The sequence below is a fragment of the Erigeron canadensis genome, chromosome 1, assembly GCF_010389155.1.
Source record: "Erigeron canadensis isolate Cc75 chromosome 1, C_canadensis_v1, whole genome shotgun sequence".
Lineage (NCBI taxonomy): Eukaryota > Viridiplantae > Streptophyta > Magnoliopsida > Asterales > Asteraceae > Erigeron > Erigeron canadensis.
In genome coordinates this window covers 46,026,780-46,053,940 of record NC_057761.1, presented here as the reverse complement: position 1 = coordinate 46,053,940, position 27,161 = coordinate 46,026,780, and the positions used below count along the sequence as shown (strand labels likewise).

At 30.6% G+C, this 27,161-nt stretch overlaps 3 protein-coding genes, 2 non-coding genes and 1 pseudogene across 5 annotated transcripts; 2 read left to right on the top strand and 4 right to left on the bottom strand.

The window, feature by feature from the left end:
• Positions 1–859: 859 nt before the first annotated feature.
• Positions 860–2,009, bottom strand: LOC122593557 (annotated as a pseudogene).
• A 536-nt stretch (positions 2,010–2,545) lies between these two features.
• On the top strand, positions 2,546–3,940 carry LOC122593548 (FCS-Like Zinc finger 2-like). Its single transcript, XM_043765975.1, has 2 exons — positions 2,546–2,844; positions 3,555–3,940. Exons 1-2 carry the CDS (start codon positions 2,546–2,548, stop codon positions 3,766–3,768), a joined length of 513 nt encoding a protein of 170 aa, XP_043621910.1. The 3' UTR covers positions 3,769–3,940.
• A 9,797-nt stretch (positions 3,941–13,737) lies between these two features.
• On the top strand, positions 13,738–15,417 carry LOC122584474 (60S ribosomal protein L37a). The gene is made up of 5 exons (XM_043756634.1): positions 13,738–13,843; positions 14,325–14,364; positions 14,510–14,598; positions 14,687–14,769; positions 15,179–15,417. The coding sequence occupies exons 1-5, from the start codon at positions 13,841–13,843 to the stop codon at positions 15,240–15,242; spliced, it is 279 nt and encodes a 92-aa protein (XP_043612569.1). The 5' UTR covers positions 13,738–13,840; the 3' UTR covers positions 15,243–15,417.
• Positions 15,418–17,772: 2,355 nt separating this feature from the next.
• Positions 17,773–17,879, bottom strand: LOC122586220. Its single transcript, XR_006321925.1, has one exon. It is a non-coding gene; the product is annotated as a small nucleolar RNA Z103 (small nucleolar RNA).
• An 87-nt stretch (positions 17,880–17,966) lies between these two features.
• Positions 17,967–18,069, bottom strand: LOC122586217. Its single transcript, XR_006321922.1, has one exon. It is a non-coding gene; the product is annotated as a small nucleolar RNA Z103 (small nucleolar RNA).
• A 677-nt stretch (positions 18,070–18,746) lies between these two features.
• On the bottom strand, positions 18,747–19,645 carry LOC122593539. The gene is made up of 2 exons (XM_043765963.1): positions 19,302–19,645; positions 18,747–19,205 (listed from the first exon to the last, which is right to left on the bottom strand). The coding sequence occupies exons 1-2, from the start codon at positions 19,643–19,645 to the stop codon at positions 18,869–18,871; spliced, it is 681 nt and encodes a 226-aa protein (XP_043621898.1). The 3' UTR covers positions 18,747–18,868.
• Positions 19,646–27,161: the final 7,516 nt, after the last annotated feature.

The window sequence follows — 27,161 nt, the reverse complement described above, 5'->3', positions numbered from 1 at the left end:
ATATTCAAAACTGTGGACCACATTCTCTGGGGCGACAACTTACAGGACGATGGCAATGGGGCTAGGCATGGCCCGGCAAAAACCGCCGCCATGCTTTAGGCATGAGCAAGGCATGGAGGTTCTAGGCAAACATTGCCGATCAGGCATGGAAGAGAGAGTGAGACATATTTAATGATTTAAGGAGAGATAGGAGAGAGTGAATATGATTGGAGAAAAATAGTAAAGGGATAGTGAGGCATGGAGAGACATGGTTGCCATAAGTTAGGTATGGTTAGGCATGATTTAGGCATCGAATGATGTGGAGGTGCGTTATTGGTGGATTGCTAGGCATGGCTATCATCATGAGTAAAAATGGTTTCATTGGTCATCTTGAGCCTTTGTTGTACCAAAAAGACCTAGACTGGAACACCCTTTTAGGCATCAAAAATATGCTTTAAAGCGAGCATGTGAGATTTTTTAGATCCAGCAGGACATGCTTCATCAAAGAGTTTGTCTTTTTAAAAAAAGCTCGAAAGGCATGATCTCTCGCTCACCGCAAAAAGAAAAAGGGCGATCTCACAGTTTTTGATATGTGAAGATGCCCTTTTCTGGCTTTTTCGGTGATAATGTGCAAGGACTCAATTCCTTCTGAGCAGAAAGTGATAGGAACCTTCAGCCTTCCCACAGTTGCATTATAGTTTATAGAATGACCGGCAGTCAATATGGCCTCACAGGGATGCCAGAACCATAAAAGAACTCGTTAAATTACAGAAAACACTAAGCGTTGAAACTTCAATCGATTCCGTCTACTAGCAGCTATAGTAATAACTTCCATTTCCATCTATCAATCATCTACTGTCATTCGTTATGTGAGGTTTGTTTAGTCTATTATCTGTCCACTATTCCTTAAATGGTTTTCCATTATATCCAACAACATATAAATCTCTTTAGTCATTCCGTGTGATTTATCCCCCTTTCGGAATTCATATACAACACCATCGACTTCAACTGAACTGCATCCCGGAGTCTTCTTTATCTTCCTTCGTTTCATAGCCTCTCGTAACTTAAATGCATCCTTCCATCTATACAAAGAGGATAATAAATTCGACATAAGTATGTACTCACCATCGTTCTCTGCATCCTGCCCATCTAATTTATCCATCACCCTTTCCCCAATCTCAACATTTCCATGAATCCTGCAACCGGATAGCAGTGCCCCCCAAACCAAATCGTCAGGTTCTATAGTCATATGCTCGATAAAATCCTCTGCCGCTGTTAATAACCCTGCTCGACCCAAGAGGTCAACCATACACCCGTAGTGCTCTTTTTGCGGTCTAATGCTATACACTGTCGACATTTCTACAAAATGCCTGCAACCTTCTTTTGCAAGTCCAGAATGTGAACAAGCCATCAAGATTCCAACATAGGTTACATCATTTGGTTGAATTCCTAGCTAATTTAAGCATTTCATAGAAAAATTCTAATGCCTTTTCTCCTTTCCCATTCATTGCAAGCCCAGCGATCATACTTGTGTACGTATAAACATCTCTACGTTTCATATGATTAAACACGAAATTGGCTTTTTCTTCTACTCCACATTTCATGTACAACTCTATAAGTGCATTCCCTAAAAATCCATCCACCTTCATACCTATTCTGTCTATATAAGAATGTACCCATTTCCCCTGTTCAAGTGTCCCTAAGTTAGCACAGCAGCAATTGAGCACACCAACTAGTGTCACTTCATCACATTTAACGCCTCGATTCTTCATATCTTTAAACACGTCCAACGCAATTTGGAACTCTCCTTGCTGAACAAATCCCAAAATCATGGAATTCCAAGAAACAACATTTTTCACTGACATGTCATTAAAAACTTTATCTGCTAAACTCGCATCACCACATTTCATATACATATCAATCAAAGCGTTACATATATAGACATCATCGACATTTAGGCCATGATCATACATATACTTTTGCAATTTCTTACCAAGTCTTGAATCTCTCAACTTGGCACAAGCCGAAATTAATTAAAACCACCATTACGTGGTGAATCTACAAAACTCTAAAATATGATATCTATTTGTGTCACTTTAAGAACTTTACGCATTACGTGTGATATATGCTCCAACTCTATCTATAACCTATAAAATTGACATTTTGTCCGATGAAAAGAGTACAAAAATATAGAGATGGAGAGTTAGTTAACACATGACTTTGCGAATTCGAGTCACACATATTCATCAAGAAAGTTACGTAGTAGTAATTTTTTTAAGCAAATGTGGATGTGTCATGTTTTAGCATGACAATTGCTTCTTTACAACTATATATATATAGCTAGCTAACACTTTATATGGCTTATGATCGACACGCATTGAAATGTTGTAATTCATTCTATCTTTTAAGTACTAGATACATAAAAAAAGGGCGTAGATGTGAGGGGGACAAATTGTCATTCCTAAAACTTGTTATAGCAATGTGAGTAGTAAAGGGGAGCAAAGTGACGATATATATAAAGGAAGTCTTGGTTTCAGCAACAGAGATTCAATTAAGCAAAAAAGAAATGGAGTCGTCGTCGTCGTCGTCTACAAGCACAAGAAAACCTTGTTTCCTTGAAGACGACACTGGCCTCGCTTCCATTACTGAAAACCACCATTCCACCACCCAACATCTCATCATCTCAAGATCTCTTTGTTCACCAACAAGTACAAACACAAACTCTTCTTTTTCCCAACTTTCATCTAGAAAGTTTTTTAAAAATATTGGGAAACTTGAAAAACAACCACAACCATCTTATTTCTTAGATGCTTGTTTTCTTTGCAAAAAAACACTTGCTTGTAACAAAGATATCTTCATGTATAGGTATATATTTAGTACTACTACTTCTTCCCATTTTTTCTGTTTTATATATATATATATATATATATATTTTGTATCAAATCTAATTTTGCTTTGTGACAGGATTGGATATTGTTGACATGAATAAAACATATGTTACTTTTCATTTTGTTACAAAAAGTTACCAATTTAATTTGGTTTTAGAGATTTAAAAAAAAATGAAAATCATAATTTTCTTGGATTTTATATAAAGTTAGTCCCATGTTCTTGGTTTTTGTGTGTCAAGGAAACCATAATAGTTTTTTTTTTCCCTTTGTTATTGTTACAATTTCCACTTTTGGTTAGAATAAGACAAAACATGTGAGCTTTACTGTTTTTCCCATCTTTCATGAACCAAAGATGTGTTTTTTGTGATGAAATAATTTCTTCATTTTATTTTTGATTTTTCATATTGAATCATTGCTTTTCTGGATTTTGTTATAAAAGGCCCCAAATTGTATTTATAATTAGAAAAAAAAATTAAATTTTTTATTAACTTTATTGCTAATTTCCCACCACCACCCTTCTTGATTCAAGCAGATCGATAAGTAGCTTGCTATATACATTTTAATTAGTAGTATAAGGTATAATAATTCAAAATGTCTTGATGATATTTTATTAAGTAAATTGTTAGATGGGGTTTAGTGGAATTAATAAAATATCTGATATGGGTAATTTTGATAATAATTTTGCAGAGGTGACACAGCTTTCTGTAGTGAAGAGTGTAGAACAGAACAGATTGATAAAGATGAAGCCAAAGAAAACTGGATTAATATTTCAGTTTCAATGAAGAAGAAATCTTTAGCAAGAAAGAAAGAAGTGCAAAGTGAAAAGTCATCAAATACTACTTCAAACAAGGCTTCCAACAATAATTACCCTTTTCAATCTGGTGCACTTGCTGCTGCTTGATTAATTATTTACTACTGTAATTTCTTCCCCAAAAAAAAACCATCTTTTTTTTTCACTGGCCATGTGAGTTAAGGATGAAATGGGAGAAGAAGTGCAAGATTTTTGTCTTATTGATCAATTAGTTTGCTGAATTGAGATAATGCCATGAATGTGTTTCAGGGAGAAAAAAATTGTGGTGAATTTGTGAAAAAAAAAAAAAAAAAAAAAAAAAAAAGAAGAGAAGAGAAGTTAATCATTATTTTGAGACTTCTGGGCTGAGGGGATTTTTTTTTCTAAAGAAGTTTATAAAGCTACTATCTTTTTTTTTTTTTTATGATTATTCAACAGGTGCGTAACATATATTTGTATGTGTGTTATAAAATTTAACTTATACGGAGTAAAAAATTTATAAAAAATAATAGTAAAAATATGAGCTCTTTAATTATTTTTTCTAAAGAAGTTTATAAAGCTACTAGCTTTTTTTTTTCTAAATCTTCTGATTTCAATGAATTCAGGAAAGATTAAAACTGTTAACACGAAAGAAATATAAAGCTATGATTGATGATATATGAAATTATGAATGTATCATATAGACATAATATACTAATGGCTTAATTTCCATTGAGCTAATTAACCTTTTCACCTACTCTATCATCATAAACCAACTAGGTTAGATTAAGCGGTTGAAACACTAACTTTTAAAAATGTATTACGTACTTATGATATTATATATGTATAGTGTGGTAAATGTATCAAATTTTATATTTTTATGGTACGAGTATCACTCCCTTTAAAATAAAATAAAAACTCTCTTCACTATTTTCTTGAAATGCATAACAAAAGCTCTACAATGTTAGTAAAGTTAGTCATGAATTATAAGAAGATGATAAAATTACAATTAGTTAAATTAGTTTACCATAATACGAGTATATGTTAAACTTCTAGAGCAGTGATGATTAAATGCCATGGCAGATTTATAAAAAAGTATATGAATATGAATATCTATCATTGATCTCCATAAAATGTTTAGCTAACTTATTCATGATGTATATCTTTCTCATATATAATCTATTCATACTTATGAATCGCGTGTAGGCATGCAACTTCAAATTAAGATGATGGAAATTGATCATAGAGTTTGTTTAATTTGTGGGATACAAGTTGTAGATTTACGTACAAGAGGTGTGAGACCGAATTATGAAGATTTGAATTGAAACTAGCTAGACTTAGGTGTGCATGTTAGTTATGACTTATGACTCATATAAACGTTGAGGTCAATAATTGTGCAGGCATGTGAAGTGTCTTGAAGTTTTAATGATGATCAATATTATATATATAAGGTAGAAATCTAGAGAGAAGTTTTCTAAAAAGATAAGGTCTGTATTTTATTTTTTAAGTTTGTTTCTTTGATTTTTTTCATTTTTTCACCATCTTTATTTCTTTTTTAGTTAGCTCAATCCATAAAAAAAAACTATAAATTTTTTTTTCCAACTCGAGTTAGTAAGTTATACATGTAAGAGTACGGTACGGGCTTCGCCTTAAAGGATATTAATAAGGGGTAGCTGGTGGAAGTGATAGGTCATAGAGGGTGATTGGTGATGGTGTGATCTACCTAACGGGCTTCGCCCTTAGCCATCATGGCTTCGCCATAGATCGAGAAGCTTCACCTATAGCTTACGGGCTATGCCCTTTGAAAAAAAATATTTTTAAAAATTTTTATATTGAATTAATGAATTGAAGAGAGAATGAAAAAAGTAAAAAAAAATAAAAAAAAGTTTAAAAAAATAAACGAACCTTCTCTCCTTAAGGTACCTTCTCATTTGATATCTATCTTTTATATATATAAACCCTGTAAATTACTATCACACAAATGTGAAAGTAGGCTTCTTATCCGATTTATCGAGCGTATCCATATGGTACATTGACTAATTTTCTGATAATTAAAACTTTAATACGGACGTATAATGGAAAATACTTGTCAAGAAGTGGGTGTTTTTACCGAATTTGTGAATTTGTGTATAGACGGACCCTAATAACAACTACTACGACTGTAGTGTTTATCGATTCTAACCAATATATAGAATTGTCGTTTACTTAAAAAGCTCTGTTTATTTTTTTTTTTCGTTTTGAAAACCCTGTTTACATCTAAAACAATCAACATGTTGCCCGTATTGGATATTTAATTTAAGCTCTAAAACATATATATTGTTGTAAGGTGTTCCATCAATCTCTATATGCAAGGATATGGTGTGGTCTCTTGTTTGACGTTTCTGTGAACACCACGGAGTCCGTATCCGTCCAACACATATATGACCATCATCTTCGATACTAGATAAATAGTGTCAAACGGATTTGCACCCAATTAATTAAATCGTAAACCTATCATAGTAGCTTCAAATTTTTCTTCAATTTATATACGGGATTTGCATCACACTTAGAATTTCGCACGACACCTCAAGTGACATTTCAAATGCATGTGAAATAAATAAAGATGTTCAACAATTAGCTAGATTTAAATATTTTTTTTTTCTTTTTGTTATATTGATTGTATATAAAAGGGAACAAAACATGCATTAATATGAAGGACGACAGAATTGATTTATCGAAAGAGCGCCTATATATATTGGATGTATAGTTTGGATGCACTCAGTAGTACTCGTTTAATTCAATTGGATGAGGCGTGACCTTTGTTTCTTGTCGGTTTACGTATTAATCACTTTCTGATACTCTTTTGGAATAAAATTACAGGACAAGTATATATATAGTTGCAACAAATTATCAGTATAGACAAATAATGTGGTTAATTTTGTTCTTTTCTTTATTTATAATTTATTTATATTGTAATTTTTTGTTATTTAAGAAGAGAACATACTTCAGAATAAAAATTTGCTATAGCACTTTGCACAATGAACTTTCTTTCTAACATACAATATACTTCATATGTGAAATCATGTGATTGAAACAAAAAAAAAATATATTAATGATGTGCCAACAATTTGAGAGCAAAACACAATAATCATGTTAGGCAATCTCTAATGCTAACAACGCCCTTAGGCGTCCTTAAGCTGTCACATCTTATCATTAATTACAAATCCGTATTCTAACCATATAAACATTCTTACATATCATTACATCCATATACAAAAAAATAGTATTGGAGATAGCCTAAGGACATGTCCTTAGGTAAGGACACACCTCAAAAAAATTTTAGTTTTGGACAAACTTCAATGAAGATATACATGGACAACTAAGTTTACCTAAAGGAACCAAAAAATGTTCCCATTGGAGATAATCTTAGGCTTCCGACGTAATCCGTTAGGAGAACTGACATGGTTCCGATGTGGTCGGCTTCACAGTTAGCTAGCTAGCATAGAGGGAAACACAGTGTGGAAGATGTGAGATCTATATCTTGAGTTCTTTTTTGCTTTTTGTATTTGAAGTAGTAAATATCAGTGTGATTATTAAAGGTTCAACGTTATTATAGTTACGGCTAATTTTAATATGGTAATTTTTTTTAATTTAGTTTTGAGTTAAGTATCTCGAAGTGTAAGTAACTTTTACATTTTTCCTATTGTGTGAATGTAACTTTCATTTGGTTCATTGTATGTAACTAACCCGCTAAATTTGAACGAATAATGTAAAATTTTTACGTTGACCAATCAAAAACTTATACGTGGCAGCTCATATGGTGTGCCACGTATACACTTTTACATTAATCGTTCAATTTAGCGAGTTAGTTACATACAATGAACCAAATGAAAGTTACATTCACACAATAGAAAAAATGTAAAAATTACTTACACCCCCAGATACTAAACCCTTTAGTTTTTCCACATTGTTATCAATACTCTAAAGCTTAAAACTACGTAGGAGAATACTACATGTCACCCAATGACCCAATCATGATCACCCAGTAAGGATTCTTTTAAAATGTTATACGGAGTAACCATAGTTGTCGACTCGTAATTTTTGACTCGACTCGAAAACATGATTTTTTAACTCGTGACTCGAAACGTGAGTCGACTCGTAAGAGTCATGACATTTTTAAGTACTACATAATATAGTATAATTATACATATGTGACGTTTGTAGAAGTATATTAAGTTCGTTATCTTAATAAATTTACCAAAATATTACTTTTTCAACAGTTTTTTAGGCATAAACTTACAACTTATCTCCAAATTCGCAATAAAATGATCAAAACACATAGATAACACGCAAAAAAATGTAGCAAATTAAGTATAATATATAATATATAATCATAGTATCAAATTAAAATAATTATAAGTTTGCGACTCGTGACTCGGTCAAAGTTTAAATAGCGACTCGTAAGAGTCTGGACAAAAATGAGTCACCTAACGAGTTGACTCGTTTTAGGTGTAATTTGACTCGACTCGTAAGAGTTTAACAACTATGGGAGTAACTACGTAGTACTCCAATTATAAATAAACTTATAATTCAAGTTTTCATGACGTGATCTGTCTATAACTACCTATAAAGCATTTTGGATTTCTATTTTCAGAATGTCTTAAAAATTCAGAATTTCCATATTATCACTCTTACATATTTATAGCATATATCATTTATCTTTTAATATATTTATACTATCACCCTTTTTTATATCTATAACTACCTATAAAGTATTTTGGATTTCTATTTTCGGTATGTCTTAAAAATTCAGACTTTCCATGTTATCACTCTTACATATTTATAGCATATATCATTTATCTTTTAATATACTTATACTATCACCCTTTACATCAATTATATTTACATCAATCACCTACACTCAGCGCTGGCACCACCACCACACTGTTGTCTCCGCCGCATTGCGTGGACACCTCTCTAGTGTAAATAAATAAAACAAAACATAATAATGTCCAACACATTTAAAAAAATGGGAATCATGAAAACAACTAAACAATAACCCAATGTAAGACAACTAAGATCTAATTAATAAAAAATATTCTAATAGTGACTATGAAATCACAAATTCACGATAACTCAAATTATTGTAAATTGTAAATCATATATACAAGACAATACCTAATGGGGTATGTCATTTCAAAATTATTAACCCCTCCAACCTTGGGATGGGACCTTTTGATATATGGACTATGGTCCCTTTCTTCATCGCCTATTAGCCTCGTTTATTAGGACCCATCTATCCCCACATCTCACCCACCCAAATACTATGTTGTGTTCTACTTCTACCTATTACAATTGCAATTGCAAGTGATGTTCATTTATGTTTCATGTAAATAATAGTATTATGTATGTATGGATTATTAACTACCAAAAGTAATAAAACTGTCATACATTAACGATTGAGTTATTATGTACTTAATTACTTATAGTAAATTTAATAATCATAATTCATTTTGTCTATTGAAATACACCACCTGTTATTGACCGTACACCATCAAATATGCTTTAGAGTAGTATAGTAAAATAGTATATAGCATGTTTGGTGGTGTGCGATCAAAATCGGGTGGTGTACAGATCACTTCCCTTAGAGAAAGGTCTCAGCTGAAGTTTGACTATTTATAAAGGACATAGATGATCGAGCATTTAACATGATAACTTACCTTTATGTATTTGTAATTTCGTATCTCTATAATCCAATGCTCATGTGTCAAAATTTTTAGTTTGTTTCCCAACTTGATTAACACAATATATTTGACAACCCCACAAAAGTATATTTAACTACCCACGCTGACTAAACTCTCATCATACTATGATCAGATATGTCGTCTAATCGAAAACTATGTTATTTGAAAAAAAAAATATATGTGCTAATGTATCGTTTACCTTGGTGTTTGGGCCGGCCCAACTATATACTAGAGTTAAGCATGGGCTTTGTGTCTCCAAAACCCAAAGGCCCCAATTTTTACAAAGGTTTTTATATACATACATGTAGTGGTGAGTACGGTTTGGTTTGGTTCGGTTTTTGACGAAAACCGAAATAAAAAAACCGAACCGTTATAATTCGGTTTTTGAAAACTAAAACCATTGGGTTTTGGTTTTTTCGGTTTGGGTATATTTCGGTTCGGTTTTTCGGTTTTAGTCGGTTAATAACCACTTGTGGTTTACATCAAATTGAGCATAAAGTTTATACCCTATAATTACACCATAATTAATTTCAACAAGTTTTCAAAACAATATTAGTACCAATAACACTACAACAATGACAACAAATCCATTAAAGGTAAGTTGTACAAACTTCAAACAAATTTTATATATAACTATTTATATGTTTTACGCGTTGTGTAATTATACAACTATTAAAGCAAATCAATTTTGTTGTATATTTTCACTTAAAACATATAAATGATATTATTATATACACCTAAGAATGCAAATATATTAGCATATTTAGCAAAAATTATTAATAAAATGATATAAATATAAAATAAAGTAAACAATATATATTTTTGGTTCGGCTCCGTTTTTATGGTTTGGTTTTTCATTAGAAACCAAAACCGAACCATAACTTTCGGTTTTTAAAAAACTAAAACCAATGGTTTTTGGCTTTTTCGGTTCGGACTTTTCGGTTTTCATGGTTTTTTCGATTAGCGGTTCGGTTTTTGCTCACCCCTACATACATGTAATGTAAAATATCTTTATATATAAATTCATCTTTGATTATGTGAAATTGTGAATTTGTGATTTTTGTGAATTAGTAACTTTTAACTTTCTAAGTTTCCTTATTGATTGTCAATGTCGAACCGATATCGTAAATATAAATGTGGTAATTTGAAAAGGATTAAAAAGTTAACAGCAGGTTCATTTTTTCCCGTTTACGTTACTTTGTATGCTAAGAAACTAGGCCTTCAAAATTGATTTCGTTTAAAGCCACCAAAATGTTTGAGCCGACCCTGCTTGGTATGATAGAGAATTGTGATCATTATCCATTATATGTCATTATTTTTAAAAAATGTGAAAATCAAATCAACGTAATATACTAAAAGAAATTCAATCAAATTTGTCTATTTAGCTAATCCAACCAACACAAAATTTTCTATCTTGTACTAGTCGACAGACGCTTGCTAGTGGCCAATGTTTTTGTAACTTTATACCCTATAAATTCGAGAAATGTCATCATTTTTTCAAGTGAAATGTACTATTATCAAAAGTTTTCATTCTATTTTGGAGTAAAAAATATAGCATTATAATATGTCCTTGTGTCATATGGGTTGATGGGTTAATGGGCATGAGCTGTTTTTGTGGTACTAACTTGCTTTATTCAAAATAAAACTTTGGCTTAAAAAAAAAAGAAAGAACAAAGACGAATTACAGATCGACCCTACAATTCTACAAAGTCGCTTTTGCATGTAAATTTGTACCTTAATTGTGTGCATCTTTCAATAGGGGTAATCTTGACTTGTATAATATCTTTGATACCAAAACCCAATGAATTTGATGGAGCTTTTGGATATTTATTTTCATTTTTTCCCCTTAGTTAAACAAACTAGCAAATTGCTAGCAACGAATCAAAAAACTAATCCAAGCAACAAACATTAAACAAATACAAAACAAAATTACAGAAAAGAAAAGTCATTCTAATTATCTGCATTGAAATCCTTCTTATTAGCCCGATTCTTTAACCAAAGATAGCTAAGGGACTTGATCTCACCCAAGATACATGAATTTGCAGCCTTGTTGTGATCCTAATGTAGATTTATTTGTCATTATGGTGAATAATGTACAAATTGATACACTAGTGACTGAAACAACATTTTGCGTTATGTCCAATCAATTTGCTATCAATGTGATTGTAACACAGATACACCTTGTCGTTATGGTGAAGAATGTATCATGTGGATCAATAATTTGATCGAGTACTAGTTCTTGAGAAGACAATATGTATGTGTTTAATTATTGTTTTTTTTCAGTTTAAGACCCTCACCCCTGGTTATATTATAAATCAATAAAACTCAGGCAATCTAGTAAAATACTAGATTGACTATTACAATCATGCATACACGCAGAGGCGGTACCAGGAAAAAATTCTAAAGGGGGCAAACTTAGAAAACTTATAAAAAATAAATCTAAAAGGGGACAAAATGTTAAAAACCTATAGAAAATTTTTAAAAATTTATGAAAAATTTAAAAATACATGACAAAATTCAAATTTGGAGGGGAGCATTGGACCCCCTTGCCCCCCTTTAGTACCGCCTTGCACACACGTGCAACGTCATCTAAAACAAAAAGTAAAACGATCGTACCAAGCACCATAGTGCTTACACATAGCAAACTAACCAATTAGTGCTAGATAAACACAATCTAACAGCTAGAATACAAAATTTAGCTAGATAACACTAAAGAGGACGGGATCCTCCAATCTTCAAGCCATCGATCTATAGGACTCTTTCTTCTGAATCTGAATGTCATTAGCTTTATTGTCATCAAGTTAAAAAATTAAACTTGTTCAAAAGTAGTGTAACTAGTAAACTAGAGCCTAATTTTGATATGTCCCTTCGGAACCTAAAAGTTTGTACATTTACTTAATTGAAACACTTAAAAGATAGTACGTAGTTTGATACTTGTGTGTTGCTTATTTGTTATGTATGAGAGACGTAATAAAAAGATCATTTGACATATTGACGAAAAGCAATTTTCTGAATAATAGCAAGTTAAAAGAATAATGCGTACGTGAAGTGTGAGTTTAAAGTCTCCTCCATTTAAATGTTACTTTGGATTTTCGAGTTATTATCTAATAAGAATTCATTAATGTTAGTTAAAAATGAAGACTCAACGAGTGAAGACAAAACGCACCAACCAAAAAATTTAATATCTTTGATATGAGTCTACGATAATAATACTAAAAACGCATAAACCAACATGAAGATGTAAAAGTAGTAAATTATCAAACATATAAAGATGAGACATCCGATCACAATAAGAAAGATCAGAGACATAATACACTCAAGATCTATTAATAGGAGCCAATAATACTTCATGAGTAAGAATTGAATTGAATCAAGGTCATTAACATCAATATTATGACATATATACCACATGTTGTACAACGCTAAATAACATCTCTACTTGTATTTTATGAATTTTTACCCATAACTGATCTATCACTTCCAACAAGTCAAGATCATACGAGGGAGCTCAAGCTTGTGAGAATCCACACGAGCAAGCTCGATCCTTACTTACAAATTTCAAAATGAGCCGAGCACTAGCTCTTTTAAAATTAAACGAGCTCTTTTAAAATATGTGTACGCAGTTGTGCATATTAGATATGCTCGATTTAGTTTAAATGTCTATTTGATTTGAGACAAGTTATGTCGAGAATGAGCTCTATTTGTCCTTAAAACTTCAAAGCTCGACCAAGCTATAATCTATATCATTATCATTGCTCATTTAAAATCAAATTATTCTTTTTCTTTTCAACTTTCTAGTTTTAAAATACTTAAAATATAATTAATATTATCCATGAGCCTATTTAATACTTTATATATTCTTAATGACATTAGTTTATAACAAAATCCCTTAGTTTCTAAAATACCTTTACATCAATAACTTACATTAATGACTGCTGCTACCATCACTACATGTCGCCGCCACACAATTCCTCTAGTTGTTAGTAATTATGTTTTAATCCTATAACTTAAACATACAAGATAAACAATCTTATTATATTTTTTACTAAATGAATTTACATCAATAACTTACATTAATGACTGCTGCCACCATCACTACATGTCGCCGCCACACCATTCCTCTAGTTGTTAGTAATTATGTTTCAATCCATAGCTTGAACATACAAAATAAACAATCTTATTATATTTTTTACTAAATGAATTCCCTAAAATTTAATTTAAATTCCTTAAAGAAAAGAGAAAAAATGAAAAAAAGAAAAGAAAGAGAAAAAACCCAACAGGCCTTGAGGCCCATTTGTTTCAGTAAAGTCCACAGTTCACATATAAAGAAAAAATCTTTTGAAAGCCCAAAAGCCTAGAGACCAAAAGCACATATCATTATTAGTGAAAACATACATATTTAGGGTTTCTTTTGATCAAAGCCCGCGGCGCTGTGTGTTTCCTGCAAGTCTCTTCTGATTTTCTGCTTGTATCTTGCAAAGATGGTATTTCTATCTGTCTATCTATCTTTCTTGTTTATCTTATATCTTATGTATATATATATATATGATATATCCACTGCATATAAATCAATTAAAATCATAAACAAGTGTTTGGTTTCAAAATGTATGCTTCTGGTATTTAATTTTAAGCCTGTTACATATAATTTACGAGTAATATTTAATGATTGGTTTGAAGTTGCAATAGATATGAAGTTTATGATTAATAGAATTTACACATCTCATTTTTAAAGAATAGTTATTTATATCATAAACTTAATAATCTTTTTATAATGAAATATTGATAGAAACATGTTGCAATTCTACCTAGATACATGTTTTATGTTCTACCTTTGATGAGATGGTATCGTTGTTTTTGCTGTTGTTGTGATTTTATCTAAGCAAATATTTGCTCTTAGTCTGAAGTTGTGATTGTATCTAGTATTTTTTTTATAAAGTTATAAGTATTTTTTTTTTTTAATTTCAGACAAAGAGGACCAAGAAGGCTGGTATTGTTGGCAAATATGGTATGTAATAATCTATATCTTCTTAACTCTCATTTTTTTTTTTTTTTTGTTGCTCTTATTTATTGTGTGGATTAGGATGTTGATAAACAAGCTTATTTTGTTACTAAAAAATCTTTAACAATGTAATAATTTTAATGTTGTTTAGGAACTCGTTATGGTGCTAGTTTGCGAAAGCAGATTAAGAAAATGGAGGTCAGCCAACATAGCAAATACTTCTGTGAATTCTGTGGGAAGGTATTTCTAATCGTCTCCCTGTTTACGTTTTTTTTCTGAACCACAATAATTAGTTCTAAATGCTTTGCCATGTGAACTATTTGCTCAGTATGCAGTGAAGAGAAAGGCTGTTGGAATTTGGGGTTGCAAGGACTGTGGCAAGGTCAAGGCAGGCGGTGCTTATACATTAAAGTAATTTTTTTCTTAACCTGGTTTTTTCTTTTAGTTATAATAGAGATGACATGATAGGTATTGCAGAATTTTTTGAATTCGTTTTGCATGGACTTGCGTGAAATGATTTACGAGTATTAGTTAGTACTTGGCTGATATGATATAGGTTGGGTAGATCTGCAAACACCATCTCGCTTGTTTGAAGGTTATTATTAAAAGTTGGCTTGGTAATTATGATTACAAAACCAAATAACAACTAAATTCTAAAAATCCATTGTGAAGTAGTCTTGGTGGACCTATTAAACCCATCTCTCGGTTTCGTTTAAATAGTTATTAATTTTAGTGTCAATTAGAACTAAAATTCTATAGCTCATTTTTAAGGCTTGAATTTGCCACTTGCTGATGTTTTATTTTTTTTAAATTGTAACAGCACTGCTAGTGCTGTGACCGTGAGGAGCACAATTCGAAGGTTGAGGGAGCAAACCGAGAGTTAAGTGCACAACGTTGGTTATCAGGTTATCATACTTCTATGTTGAAGCTGTTTATTTACTCTGAATTGTCATTTTTGTTTTAGAGAGACGGACAGTTTATTTAGCAGTTGTAATGTTGAGATAAATGTGTTTTACAGTGTTTTTAACTTCGCTAATGTGAAAGTATTTTTAAATATCATGTTGCTATTGTTCTGTTGATCTCTAAATGGTGGTTTCTTGTAATTTACACATGTAGCAGGTATCCAATGAACTTATATTTGCTCATCTTGGCTCAGTTTGTTTTATATCTTGCTTTCATTTCATAATCCAAATGTCAACACCTGGATTTCATAAAATGCAAGTTATATGCAATACTTTTTTTAAATAGTCAACAAACTCTTCCAGTTCAACTATTCTCAGATTTGGCTTGAATTTTCAGATTTACATTGGGTATCTCAGGTATTCTGGTAAGTTATTAGGAGGATACTGACAAACATGCAAAACAGAAAGACACTACCATGCCAGCTATATTGAAACTCTTGAGAAAGTTCTCATTAATTAGGTTGTGGGAGACCAATTGTTACATCATGATAATGAATAATGGAGTTGTTCTTTTATTGACAGCTGCCAGGTTCACCCTCATCCATAATTGTCACGGCCATTACTTTCTCAATTATATGCCTTGTTTACTGAAAAACGTAGGAGTTTGAAAAAACATTACATGATGATAATTAAATACATGGATTAGGATGTTTATGATGCCTTAGTTACCTTGTTAAATTACATGGGCATGGTGGAGTAGCTGAGTAGGATGTAGGAACTCTGATTTGTTTTGATCTATAAACAGATTGTGCTTTTATATTCCAGACTTTTATGGGGGTCAAATAATTAAATTTCAATCCGGCTGCTCAACCAGTTGACACTCTACATCTTATCAACTTTTATTTTGTCCAGAGTTTTGAAAAATTTAGTTCTCTGACTATTACATTGTTACAGCGAAACAAGACCAAAACACAAATTTCTACTGCCCGACTGTCTGCTGTATTAGAGGACAGATACTTATTCATCACCAGGCAATCATTTCCAAATCACCAGCCAAAGTTCATTTTTTACCATTTAGGTAAAACTTAAAAATAACCTCTCTATCTTAGAGGTAAAGTCTGCATATATCATAATTTCTCATACACCGTCAAAATATTGGGATTAAAAACTCGTAAAAGACAACATTAAGTAGTTCCATTATTTTAGTTTCACCCTCACAAATACATCTTGTAACATTTATTTACAAACCCATTTTAGCATTCTTTATTTCTTCAACCTTTAAAGTGCCAAATCGTTTTGCACAATCAAAGTTTATTACATGTGAATCATGACTATGATTAAAAAGACCATATGAAGAAGAGTCATATTTCAGTTTAATTTTTCAACTACATTAGTATTATTAGTTAAGTTATCAAAAAATATTGTAAAAACTCTTTGTTCAATTTTAAAGCAAACCATTAGATATCATGTGTTGTGAAACAAACGTAAGAAGGGGGAAAACACTACAAGAAATATGTTATTTCTTAAGACTCATTTTCTCTACTTTTTAAAAATGTTAAAAAAATTGTTAATTTGTTCCCACTTATAAATGTGTGAAAAGAACTCACATTTATAAGTGTGAATAAAGTTAAATGATCAAAAAGTTTTCACAATTATATATGTAGAAATAAAAAGTTCACATTTTTAAAAGTGAAAAAATATATAAATATATAATTATTCATACTTAAAAGTATGGAAATAATTTGTGACACAAGAAGTGCAAGGAATTTAAGTGTGACAAATTAGTTCTCACACTTATGCTTGTGAAATAAATATGCCTTTATTAATTTTTCACACTTCTAAGTGTGAACTTTTTTATACAATTTTAAATGAAAATAAATTAATATATTTTTTATGCTTTTTAAAATGCGCAAAAATAATTGGGAGCACATTTTTGTTGTATTGAAACCATGAGGCGCTTAGGTTTATAGAAGTATTCAAGTTCTCAACAAGTTCTTCTTTAACCCTTTATGATAATTTCATACAATCTATCAAATTTAGGAGTAGAACGACTTATAAAAAGGAGAGTTGATGTGTTATTGCATTTTCTGTTTTCTCAACCGTGAAAATCATGATATTTTTTTTTTTGCTTTCTGCTACGACCTATATAATACTGTCATATAAGTTTTGGGTTAAGACCCATTTTTTTTTAGCAGTGAATACTGAGGTCTCATATTTTTGGGCCGACTAATTATTTTTGTAGTTTTGTACCATGGTTTTTGTGAAATAGTTACAATTAAAAAAACTCCCAAATTGGTCGCAAATAGAAAAACCAAAAAACCTGTTCAAGTGACATATCGCGAACGCGGTAGCAGAAAAAAATTCCAAATGGGTCAAATTTAGAAAATTTATGAAAAATACAAGTAAATTTAAAAATTTTAAAATTTTATGAAAAAAATCCCCCCCTGCGCGGAAGATCTGAAAGAATTTATAAATATGCGCTCAGTATAATCTTTTTAGATACAAAGAGAGAAAGGATCAGATTTCTGGCTTGGATTCTCTCCGTGTTAGAGAGAATTTATATATATGCGCTCAGTATAATCATCTTCGATCATCTGGGGAAATAATCATCATCTCCATTTCTCCTTTTTACTATCAACAAGGAATAATAATAATAACAATAATAATAAAAATAATAATAATAATAATATTTATGGTGACATAAAAATGGATCAGATTTCTGGCTTGGATTTTTCTCCGAAAAGAAAAATAAATATAGCGCTCAGTAATTTCAGATTCGATCATCTGGGGAAATAATCATCATATCCATCACATATATTACTTAACATTGATTTTTAAGCTGTTTCAAACAAAATTAAGATTACGAATTAATTAACATAATTGTTTCAAACCACTTCAAAACACAAGTGAGAAAAATTTGTATATTTTTATTATAAAATCGGAGCTTAATTCTAAGAAATTAAAAAAACTGGGAGGCTTAAAAAAAAAAGATTGGTGCGGCGATTCTTCAAAAAATCTCATGATGAAGAATGGCTGCTCAGGCTTGGTTTTTATACAGAGAATGGATGATAAAACCCTAGTTAGTTTTTTCATTCCATGATTTTAGTAAAATGCCCTTATTTGACTGGCTGTAAAACTTTTGCCACGCCTCGATGGACTTGATTAAAGGGGTTCGTTGGTGACCTTGTCTCTTGGGCTCAAAACATTATTTTGGCCCATTCTAAAAGGTATATGAGCCGAATACGCAAATAGTCAAATGGTCCAAGTTGTTTGTTGTTAAGGAAAACAAATAAGACCATATTGACATTTAGATTATGATAAAATTGATATACGAAAATTCATAAAGCACAAATATATATATATATATATATATATATATTGATTCATGATGATTTTCATGATGACCGGTGATTTTAGTAAAGAGAAAATTATTGTTTATTTTACCTAAAACCTACATATATATGAAATATTTTTTTTGGGGGGAAACAGAGGTACAATTGTTTCTATTGAAGAATGTATCAACATGATCAACATGGTGAGGTAAAAGCCAAACACACTTAAAGTCATAAGATATGATAAAAACATTTTTTTTTGCTGATGAAGAAACTTTAAGTGTTGTGGAGACCACAACAGCAAAATGCATAGTGATAGTGAAAGCGAAAAGCAAAAAGTTGTCCCGTGTTTGCTCCATCAAACTTGCAGTCAGCCACTCCTACAGTCCGTTTCTGCGTATTCCCACCAAACACTGTGAGGCATTTCCCCGTGGCGCCATTGACCCAGAATCTGAATTGTCTGTGGTTCAGATGTTTTGGTGGGTTAATTGATTTCCAATCTGCAAACGCCAAATTTTCCAAAGAACTCAACGACCGAAGGCTAACTTTGCCATGCTTATCGACTGTCAGGTAGTTTTGTCCTCCTGAACACTTATCCATGTAGTTGCTAAACCTGTAAATAATGTACTCCATATATTATACTATTAAATATAAAATTCTTTAGGAAGTATGCAAAAAACTATACTCTAGTGGTTACAATAAAACTAACCTATGATAGCCAGAAGCAGAGCCAGAGGTTGATTCCCAACCGAAATAGGCATTGTACTCTTTAGACTTACCACCAACAATATTGGGTACCGAGTATACACCTCTGTCACTTGCGTCAACGTAGTCAGACTGAGATGCACCGGCAATAAGGGTATTATCAAAAGCAGTCATATGGGGGTAGGCCTCACTTGGTGGACACGTTTTGGTACCGTGATCACATTTGGAGCACTGGCTGCATAACTTCTTGCTATCTAATACAGGAGGGGCGGTAGTAGAACTGACATTCCCAATTGCTAGTAGCAGGGCCAGGTTGATTAAAATGAAGCTGTTGCATATTGTGCTCATTCTGTCCGTATGCTCCTCGAGCCCCCTTTGTTAATGAATAAATCATGTCACCTGTATGTATATTGTACCAACACATCCTCATTTGGAAGAGTATATTTAGACGGCTTCTTGGATACTCAAGATCCTAACAACGTTTGAAAGCTACTAATTTGGCTTATCCATCCTTGAAAGTATCCCCAGATACTCCTAAGACTAAAAACAGTTTCTGACATTGTTCACATCAACAAGCTTTACAGCGTTTTACAACCACGACAATGAGAGCATTCTAGCAACAATGAGTCTCCACTACGTAACAACAAAAAATCAGACAACTCAGACAATTCATCTATACTTAAAAAGGATAGAGATGGCTGTTTTATTCGCTATTCATCTATACTTGAAAGATCTCCCTCGATCTTAAGTACCAATAATGGTCATATCTAATATTCTAATCAAACGGATATAAGTACCAACAAGGCTACAACATTTCCACAGTTAAAAGCACTTACAATTAGCAACTGTTTATATATAGTCAATCTGAAATCTTTAAAATTTTTTTGACAACATTTAGTCATTTACACATTTACAAGAGCAAAAGACTTGACAACAATCTACACATTCCTGTGCATTTCTTTTGGAATAACAAAACATTCTTATGCAAAAATTGCATATTTGTTATAATGAAGAACATATGTATATGCAATAACTTATTCCCACGTGTAGATCAAAAGAGCATTACCAATTAGGCAAGTTCTGTCTGTATGTATGTACTTATCTAGATTATCTGGAACACATAGATTAGCAAAAGACAAATAAATTTATACAAAGTGAGTTTGAGTTTTAATTAAGCACCACCAGTTACACAGGAGAACAGTTTCTGGCTCCTGAATCGAACAAGTTGCTTCTGCTTGTTGACAGTCGTCGTATTCTTGGAAGACTTGCTTCTTTTAGCTGAGACCAGAGCAATATCTGTACAATATTCTTGTTGTTGTTTAGGGTACTTGAAACTATATCCTTCCGGGTAGAAGTCAGCAATGTTGTAGTCATGTTGATAATGTCCCTGCTTCACGCTCATACTTTTCTTGACGCGCTTATACACCATCGGGATAATTCCTTCCATGATCGATCAGAATTCTACCAAGAATCAATGACATAAACCCAAAATGTTAATTAGATGGTTCTGCTATATATAATTGTGATCATTACTATTAATAACGAGATAATACCTGGATAGCTCATTAATTTGACTTAAGCAAACACGCAATTAAAATGATGACATGGTCATTGCAACGTGATCCACAATAAGCTACAGTATAAGAAAATGGAATAAATATATTAATGTTGGTTGAGTTGTTCATTAATATTTTATAAAATCCAATGAAAAGTCTATGCCGTAATGATCTTTGCTGGAATAATAATAATAATACTAGAAATGGATTAGGTGTGGGTGGCTTGGTTCATTCTTTATCTAATCCTTACAACCAATCCCTCACGCTCAAGTAATGTATTTGACTGTTGATGTATGCAGCCTACCTACTTGTCTATATGTCTGTAGATTTCCTGCTGACAAAATCAAATGGAAATCTATGTTGTATGAGTAAACATAACTATGGATGACTTATTAGCAGAGAACCATTCTTTCTTGGATTATATTAGATATATGCTTGCATGATGCGGCGGCAAAGGTGATAACAGTGACGTTGTGGTAGTGGCGGTGACGGGCAATAACGGCAGTGGTAAAGACGACGACGATGAGGGAGTTTGGTTATTAATGTAAAAGTAATTGGTATAGAAGGAGTTAGTGTAGTTAATTTATGGGTTTAGTCACTGGATGAACAATGTATATTCCCTCATTTATATGGTTGACCATTGAATTGAATTATTGATGTTTATCACCCATATATTTTTCAACTTTTTACATGGTTGACCAACTGCTGACCTGCTATAACAGGTTAATCTTTATTTACATGGTTGATCATTGAACTAGATGACTAATTTACTTTCCCGCATTTATATGGTTGTCCATTGAACTGAATTATTAGTATATATCACCAACATACTTTTCTATTTTTTACTTGGTTGACTAAATATTGACCTAGTTACCTACAATAATAGGTTAAACTCTATATTATAATTTATTTTCATTAATAATAATATAGGCATATTAGATAAAAGATGAAAATAAAATAAATGTTAGAAACTTTATGTATTTGGATCAACAACTGTGATGAAGATTATTATTATACAATGATATGAAGAACTAAAGAATAAAGACAAAAAGATTGAGAGCAGAGAATTATATTCATCTATATTCCAATATATGTACAATATATAAAGGGGATAAATCTTGTAATATGGTAACTGATAATCAAGAGTAATGAAGAAGATACAATTAGGGATTCTATTAACTACTTCCATATATATATATATATATATATATCTGTATTTAACAATAAAATAATAGTTGAGGATAAAGGATTTTTGTAAAAATAAGAGGAGGTCCCCTTGTATATAGTCAATGTTTTTTAACCTCTATCCAATGCGTAGATATTTGACACATAAGTTAGGTCATTTTTTCTAATTTTATTCTCCACCATTGATATTGATATATGGATCAATCAAATCTATAAAAATACATGTAAGACATATACCAATCATTTCTACGAATTATACATGGAAATGATGCTAGTACCCAGTGTTGGCTCAAGCTTTTCCGAAGCTTTAAACAAGATCAATTTTGGAGGCCTAACTCACTAGAATACAATTTTTTTTAAACATTAAAATCAGATTTACAAATTAATTAGCATTAATAACAATAAATATAAAAAGGAATTACAAAAGGCGAACAGTGAACCTAGTGGCACGGACACCACTGGACACGGTGGTGGTATACATGTCAATGTGTTGGTGTCGCTACTTGTAGTTTGTTGTGAATTGCAGTCTATATAACACTAATATCTAGCTTACAAATTTAAAGTCTAATTAAAATATTAAACTTAAATTATTAAATTGGGGACCTTTGTATTTTGGGGGCCTTAGACCCATGCCTAACCTATTACTATAGTTAAGCCGACAGTGCTAGTACCTCATAAATTTATTAATTTACCACAACTATGTATTAATTGTTTGTACCGTATGTTGTAATCAAGTTTGGTGGTATGAATATCTCACTACTTTGTTTTGCAATTTTCATTTCCTACAGAGTGTAAATACTAAATTAGTAATCCTTAACGTATAGAATATAGATGCAGATGGGCTGTACAACCCATTGCACAATCCCAAATCTCACTAAAAAATTGGATTGAACAAGAAGCTGTATACATGGGCCTGACAAAACAAAATTGGGCCCCAAAGGATATGGGATTTTGACTTATAAATATACAATGACACTGATACACCTATGACCTATCTCTATAATAATAAGATATGTTTGTATTCTACAAGTATTTTTGGAATTGTACCAAATCCATATAGCACCTAGAAAGATTTTTTTATTTGATTATGATATCACTTGAAAAATAAAATAAAAATAACCCTTACATGTTTAATAAAAATATTAATCATTCACTTGGAAAAAAAAAAAATTCTATCTTATATAAATTACAAATAAAATATGGCTATTGATTTATCTAATAAAATAGTTATTTTTATTTTATAAGTTATTACTGTGTTAATTGATTTATTAATTTATAACTATTGTGTTAGTTAAATTACTTGTTTTATATCAAACTATAATGTATCAATAACAAATATTACATATATTTTTTTAATATGTTTTATGATTTTAATTTTTCAATTGATATATCTAGGTTGAACCATGGCTGATTAGATATATATATATATACACAATCAAATTAGAACAACCTTAAAATAAAAACACAGTGAGAATACTTAAAAAATTACATTTTGATGCGTTAAACGTCCATAAAACTAACATAGTGTATAATTAAGTATCATTATTAAGTGTTTAACAACACATTGATTTGTCAAAATCAAGAAATAATCATGTTTTTTGTTGTGTGCATCCATCTTGGATGCATATTCATCAAAATGATGCATCTAACAAAAAACATGGTTTTTTCGATTTTGACGGATCAATGTATTGTTAAACACTTAAATAATGATAATAAGTTATACACTATGTTGGTTTTATGAACTTTTAAAGCATCAAATTGATGTTTTTAAGTATTCTCACCGTTCTTATTTTAAGAGTATTTTTACCGGAGTGTTATATATATATATGCATTATATACATTTTTTGAAGTCATATCCTTGCTAGAAACTTTTAGCCATGGGGCTTCGACCATGAAATTCCGGTGAGGACATACCCTCTCGTTGTAGAGTTTTAACGAGGACTTTCTAACTTTTAAAGGGGACTTTTCTCTACATTGAATGTGATTTTTTTACGTCATGTTTGAAATCTCTTTATACATCTTGAGATGGCCAAAGAAAATGTTCACAAACGGTCATGAATTTTGTTAAGCTATAAACATTGTGAGTCGATCAATATTCATTTTTTTGTTATATAAGTATATAACCTAAAAGGGTAAAACCTCATCGGTTTGGTCTATGTTTCCCTTGTACATTTATGTGTGATTTACTGATCGCAATATTTGGTTATAGACGCAAAGATTAATATATAAATTAACACATTATCTAATGGGAAACTTTGCTAATTTATGTAAATACTAGATTATACTCGTTCGATGGACGAGAACACCATAAATATTACGTAATTACTAACTACTTATATATATCATTTTATCTAATAATAAATCAAATCATATGAAAGGTCATGTAAGTATAATAAAAGATAACTAAAGCTACTTTTATGATGAGGTTTGAATGAAATTGGTTGAGAAAATTCACCAACCATGTTTTACATTATTGTACTATACAACACCTTAATGTATATTTGGTAAAATTGATTTTATAAAATAGGGTGGAAAGAATAACATAACTTATAATATGCATAAATTAATTAAACAATAATGCATTTAAATAAACATTATAACATTGGGTATTTTAAATTTAATAAAATAAATTTTAGTTACAAAATAATATTAAAAAAAACATGTATATGACGTTTTAGATATATATAAATTTAAAATTTGTATAACAATAACTTTTGCATATTTATAACTATCTTATGATATTGCCACATAAGCTTTAATCATATGTGACATTTTTATAATTTTTTTCCAATAATTTAGTTATGTTATGTTATTTTTTATTTATTTATTTTACTTCATCATATATTTTGTTTTTTAAAATTTATATCTGCTTAACTCTTTGTTACTTTAGATCTTGGGTTTATCAATTACAAATGGATGTAATGCTAATAAAATGAATGTCAAATTTTCATGGTAATAATTTGTATTATGTTGTTTTCTTACTTCACTGTATATTATGTTTTGCAAAATTAAGATCGGATTACATGCAATTTGTTTATTTTGATCTTGGGTTACAATCCGTTTCTTATGTTTACTACATTTTTTATTAGTTCAAGTTGTTAATTTTTACAAGATTAGCAAATTTTCTTATATTTTTACAAAATTTGTTTCGGTTACTTAATTTGTTACAAGGATTTAATTATACTTACATGTGTTTGTATTAAGTAACTCTGACAAAATTTGATTACTAGAACTTGAAATATGTTTAATTAAGTTTATATATGTTGCTCATTATAATTTTAATCATTATTAATGGCACTCTAGGTTTTAAAGATTGAAACAACCGCGATTTAGTAATAATTATTGACGTCTATAATGTAAACTTTACCAACATTAATTTAATTATATTTTTAAATAACCGCACATCATGCGGGTAAAAGACCTAGTATATGTATATATATATATATCTATAACTCTTATAAAAAAGTAGTTAACCAAGCTTTTTAAAGCCCTCTTGCAATCTAAAACTATATTGAAATACCGCCACATAGGATTTTATCCTATGTGTCAACTCCATATTTGTTTCAAAAATAAACTATATATTTAGAAAAAAAAATGAACTTATATATATATTAATTGATTAATTAATAAATATATTATAGAAATCTAAGATCTTTTCATTAGATAAAATGATATCTTCTCTTTAACTAAAAAATCACGTCTATACATAATGATATTTCATTATCTTTTTTATTCAACATTACATAAAGTTCTTTTCCTTTTTTTCTTATGATGATTATATGAAAGTTTTCAAAACTATATGAATATACAAAAATAAAACAAATAAATAAAATAAATTAAGTGTAAAAAATAGATTTAATTAGTTAAAAGATAACATCGAAACTCATAAATCTTAACATTATATTAACTACACCTTGAATATATGTTCCAAATTTAAACTTTTTGTTTTAATAAACAATATCCTCTTTTAAGTATAAAAACTACCTTGGTGTATACCTTCTTCTTTGCCAATAGCCTGTAAATACAAATAATATGGATTTTATGCTAAACGTACAACTAATTAATAAACTTTAACAAAAACCCTTAGCAAAACCCAAAAAAAAAATAGAGTCATATAAATTCAAGTGATTGTAAATCACCCGGAGTCCGAGACCTACCCCACCCTTAAACCAAATTCTACATCCTAATTTTATTTTTCTTTCTCTTTTGGAACGGCACATTCTACCTCTTCTAGATTAGTCAATTAGATTAAACAAAAATTAAAACCACCATGGTGTTGATAATCCATTTCTAAAAATCGCAGCAACACCTTCAAATGAATATAACTGTTTTACTTTTTGGATGTTAAGAAGAACATTCAATACATAAGGCATAGTCAAATTATCCTTTTTGAATTATATATCCAGCCAATTGTAATTTTTCATGTGACTTTTAACTTTTTTGGAGAGAAATGTAGTGGAATTGTCACTCTACATTAAGGATCAAATTGTATGTCTTTGAGTTCTGTTGTAACAAGACGACTACATGATACATGTTCTAGATGTAGATCATTTAGTGGCAACAAAAGACAAATTACTAGAGTTACTAGCAGAAAAACATATTACTAAATTCTTAATTTAAAGTATAGCTTAATACCTTAAGTCCTTCTATCTCTTTAAGTTCATATTTTGTCAAGCTTTTGGTTGAATCTATTTCTGTTCAACCATATGTTTATATGTTACTAAACTATTTATATAGTTCACATCACGTAATTTTAATGAAATATGTTCGCTATCGTTTCTTCATATATAAAGTGTATTATATAGTTTTTTATACAGCTCGCGCATTGGGCGGGTCAAAAACCTAGTATATATCTATATATATATAAAGTTTTAGAGACATGTAAATCTCAAACTTTAAGATGTAGCCGATCTCATGATATATTTCTTACTTTTTATTATATTAATTTTATATATTTTTTTAATTTATTAATTAGAATTAGAATTAGTGATTAGGAATAATTTAAATAACATAGGATGCTTAAAATTAGGATATTAATGAAAAAATGACACATTATGAAAAGTCCTACATTGTATGCTCTTATAATTGTCAACTAAAAGAAAACATATCATCTCTTATTTATA

Bases quoted from the DNA above. Each gene is read 5' to 3' on its own strand.
- LOC122593548 (XM_043765975.1), top strand. From the start codon at position 2,546: ATGGAGTCGTCGTCGTCGTCGTCTACAAGCACAAGAAAACCTTGTTTC. The intron at 2,845-3,554 runs GTATATATTTAG...ATAATTTTGCAG, and splicing joins AAAGATATCTTCATGTATAG to AGGTGACACAGCTTTCTGTA.
- LOC122584474 (XM_043756634.1), top strand. The intron at 14,365-14,509 runs GTATGTAATAAT...AATGTTGTTTAG, and splicing joins TGGTATTGTTGGCAAATATG to GAACTCGTTATGGTGCTAGT. The intron at 14,770-15,178 runs GTAATTTTTTTC...AAATTGTAACAG, and splicing joins GGCGGTGCTTATACATTAAA to CACTGCTAGTGCTGTGACCG.
- LOC122593539 (XM_043765963.1), bottom strand. From the start codon at position 19,645: ATGAGCACAATATGCAACAGCTTCATTTTAATCAACCTGGCCCTGCTA. The intron at 19,206-19,301 runs GTTAGTTTTATT...CATTATTTACAG, and splicing joins TCTGCTTCTGGCTATCATAG to GTTTAGCAACTACATGGATA.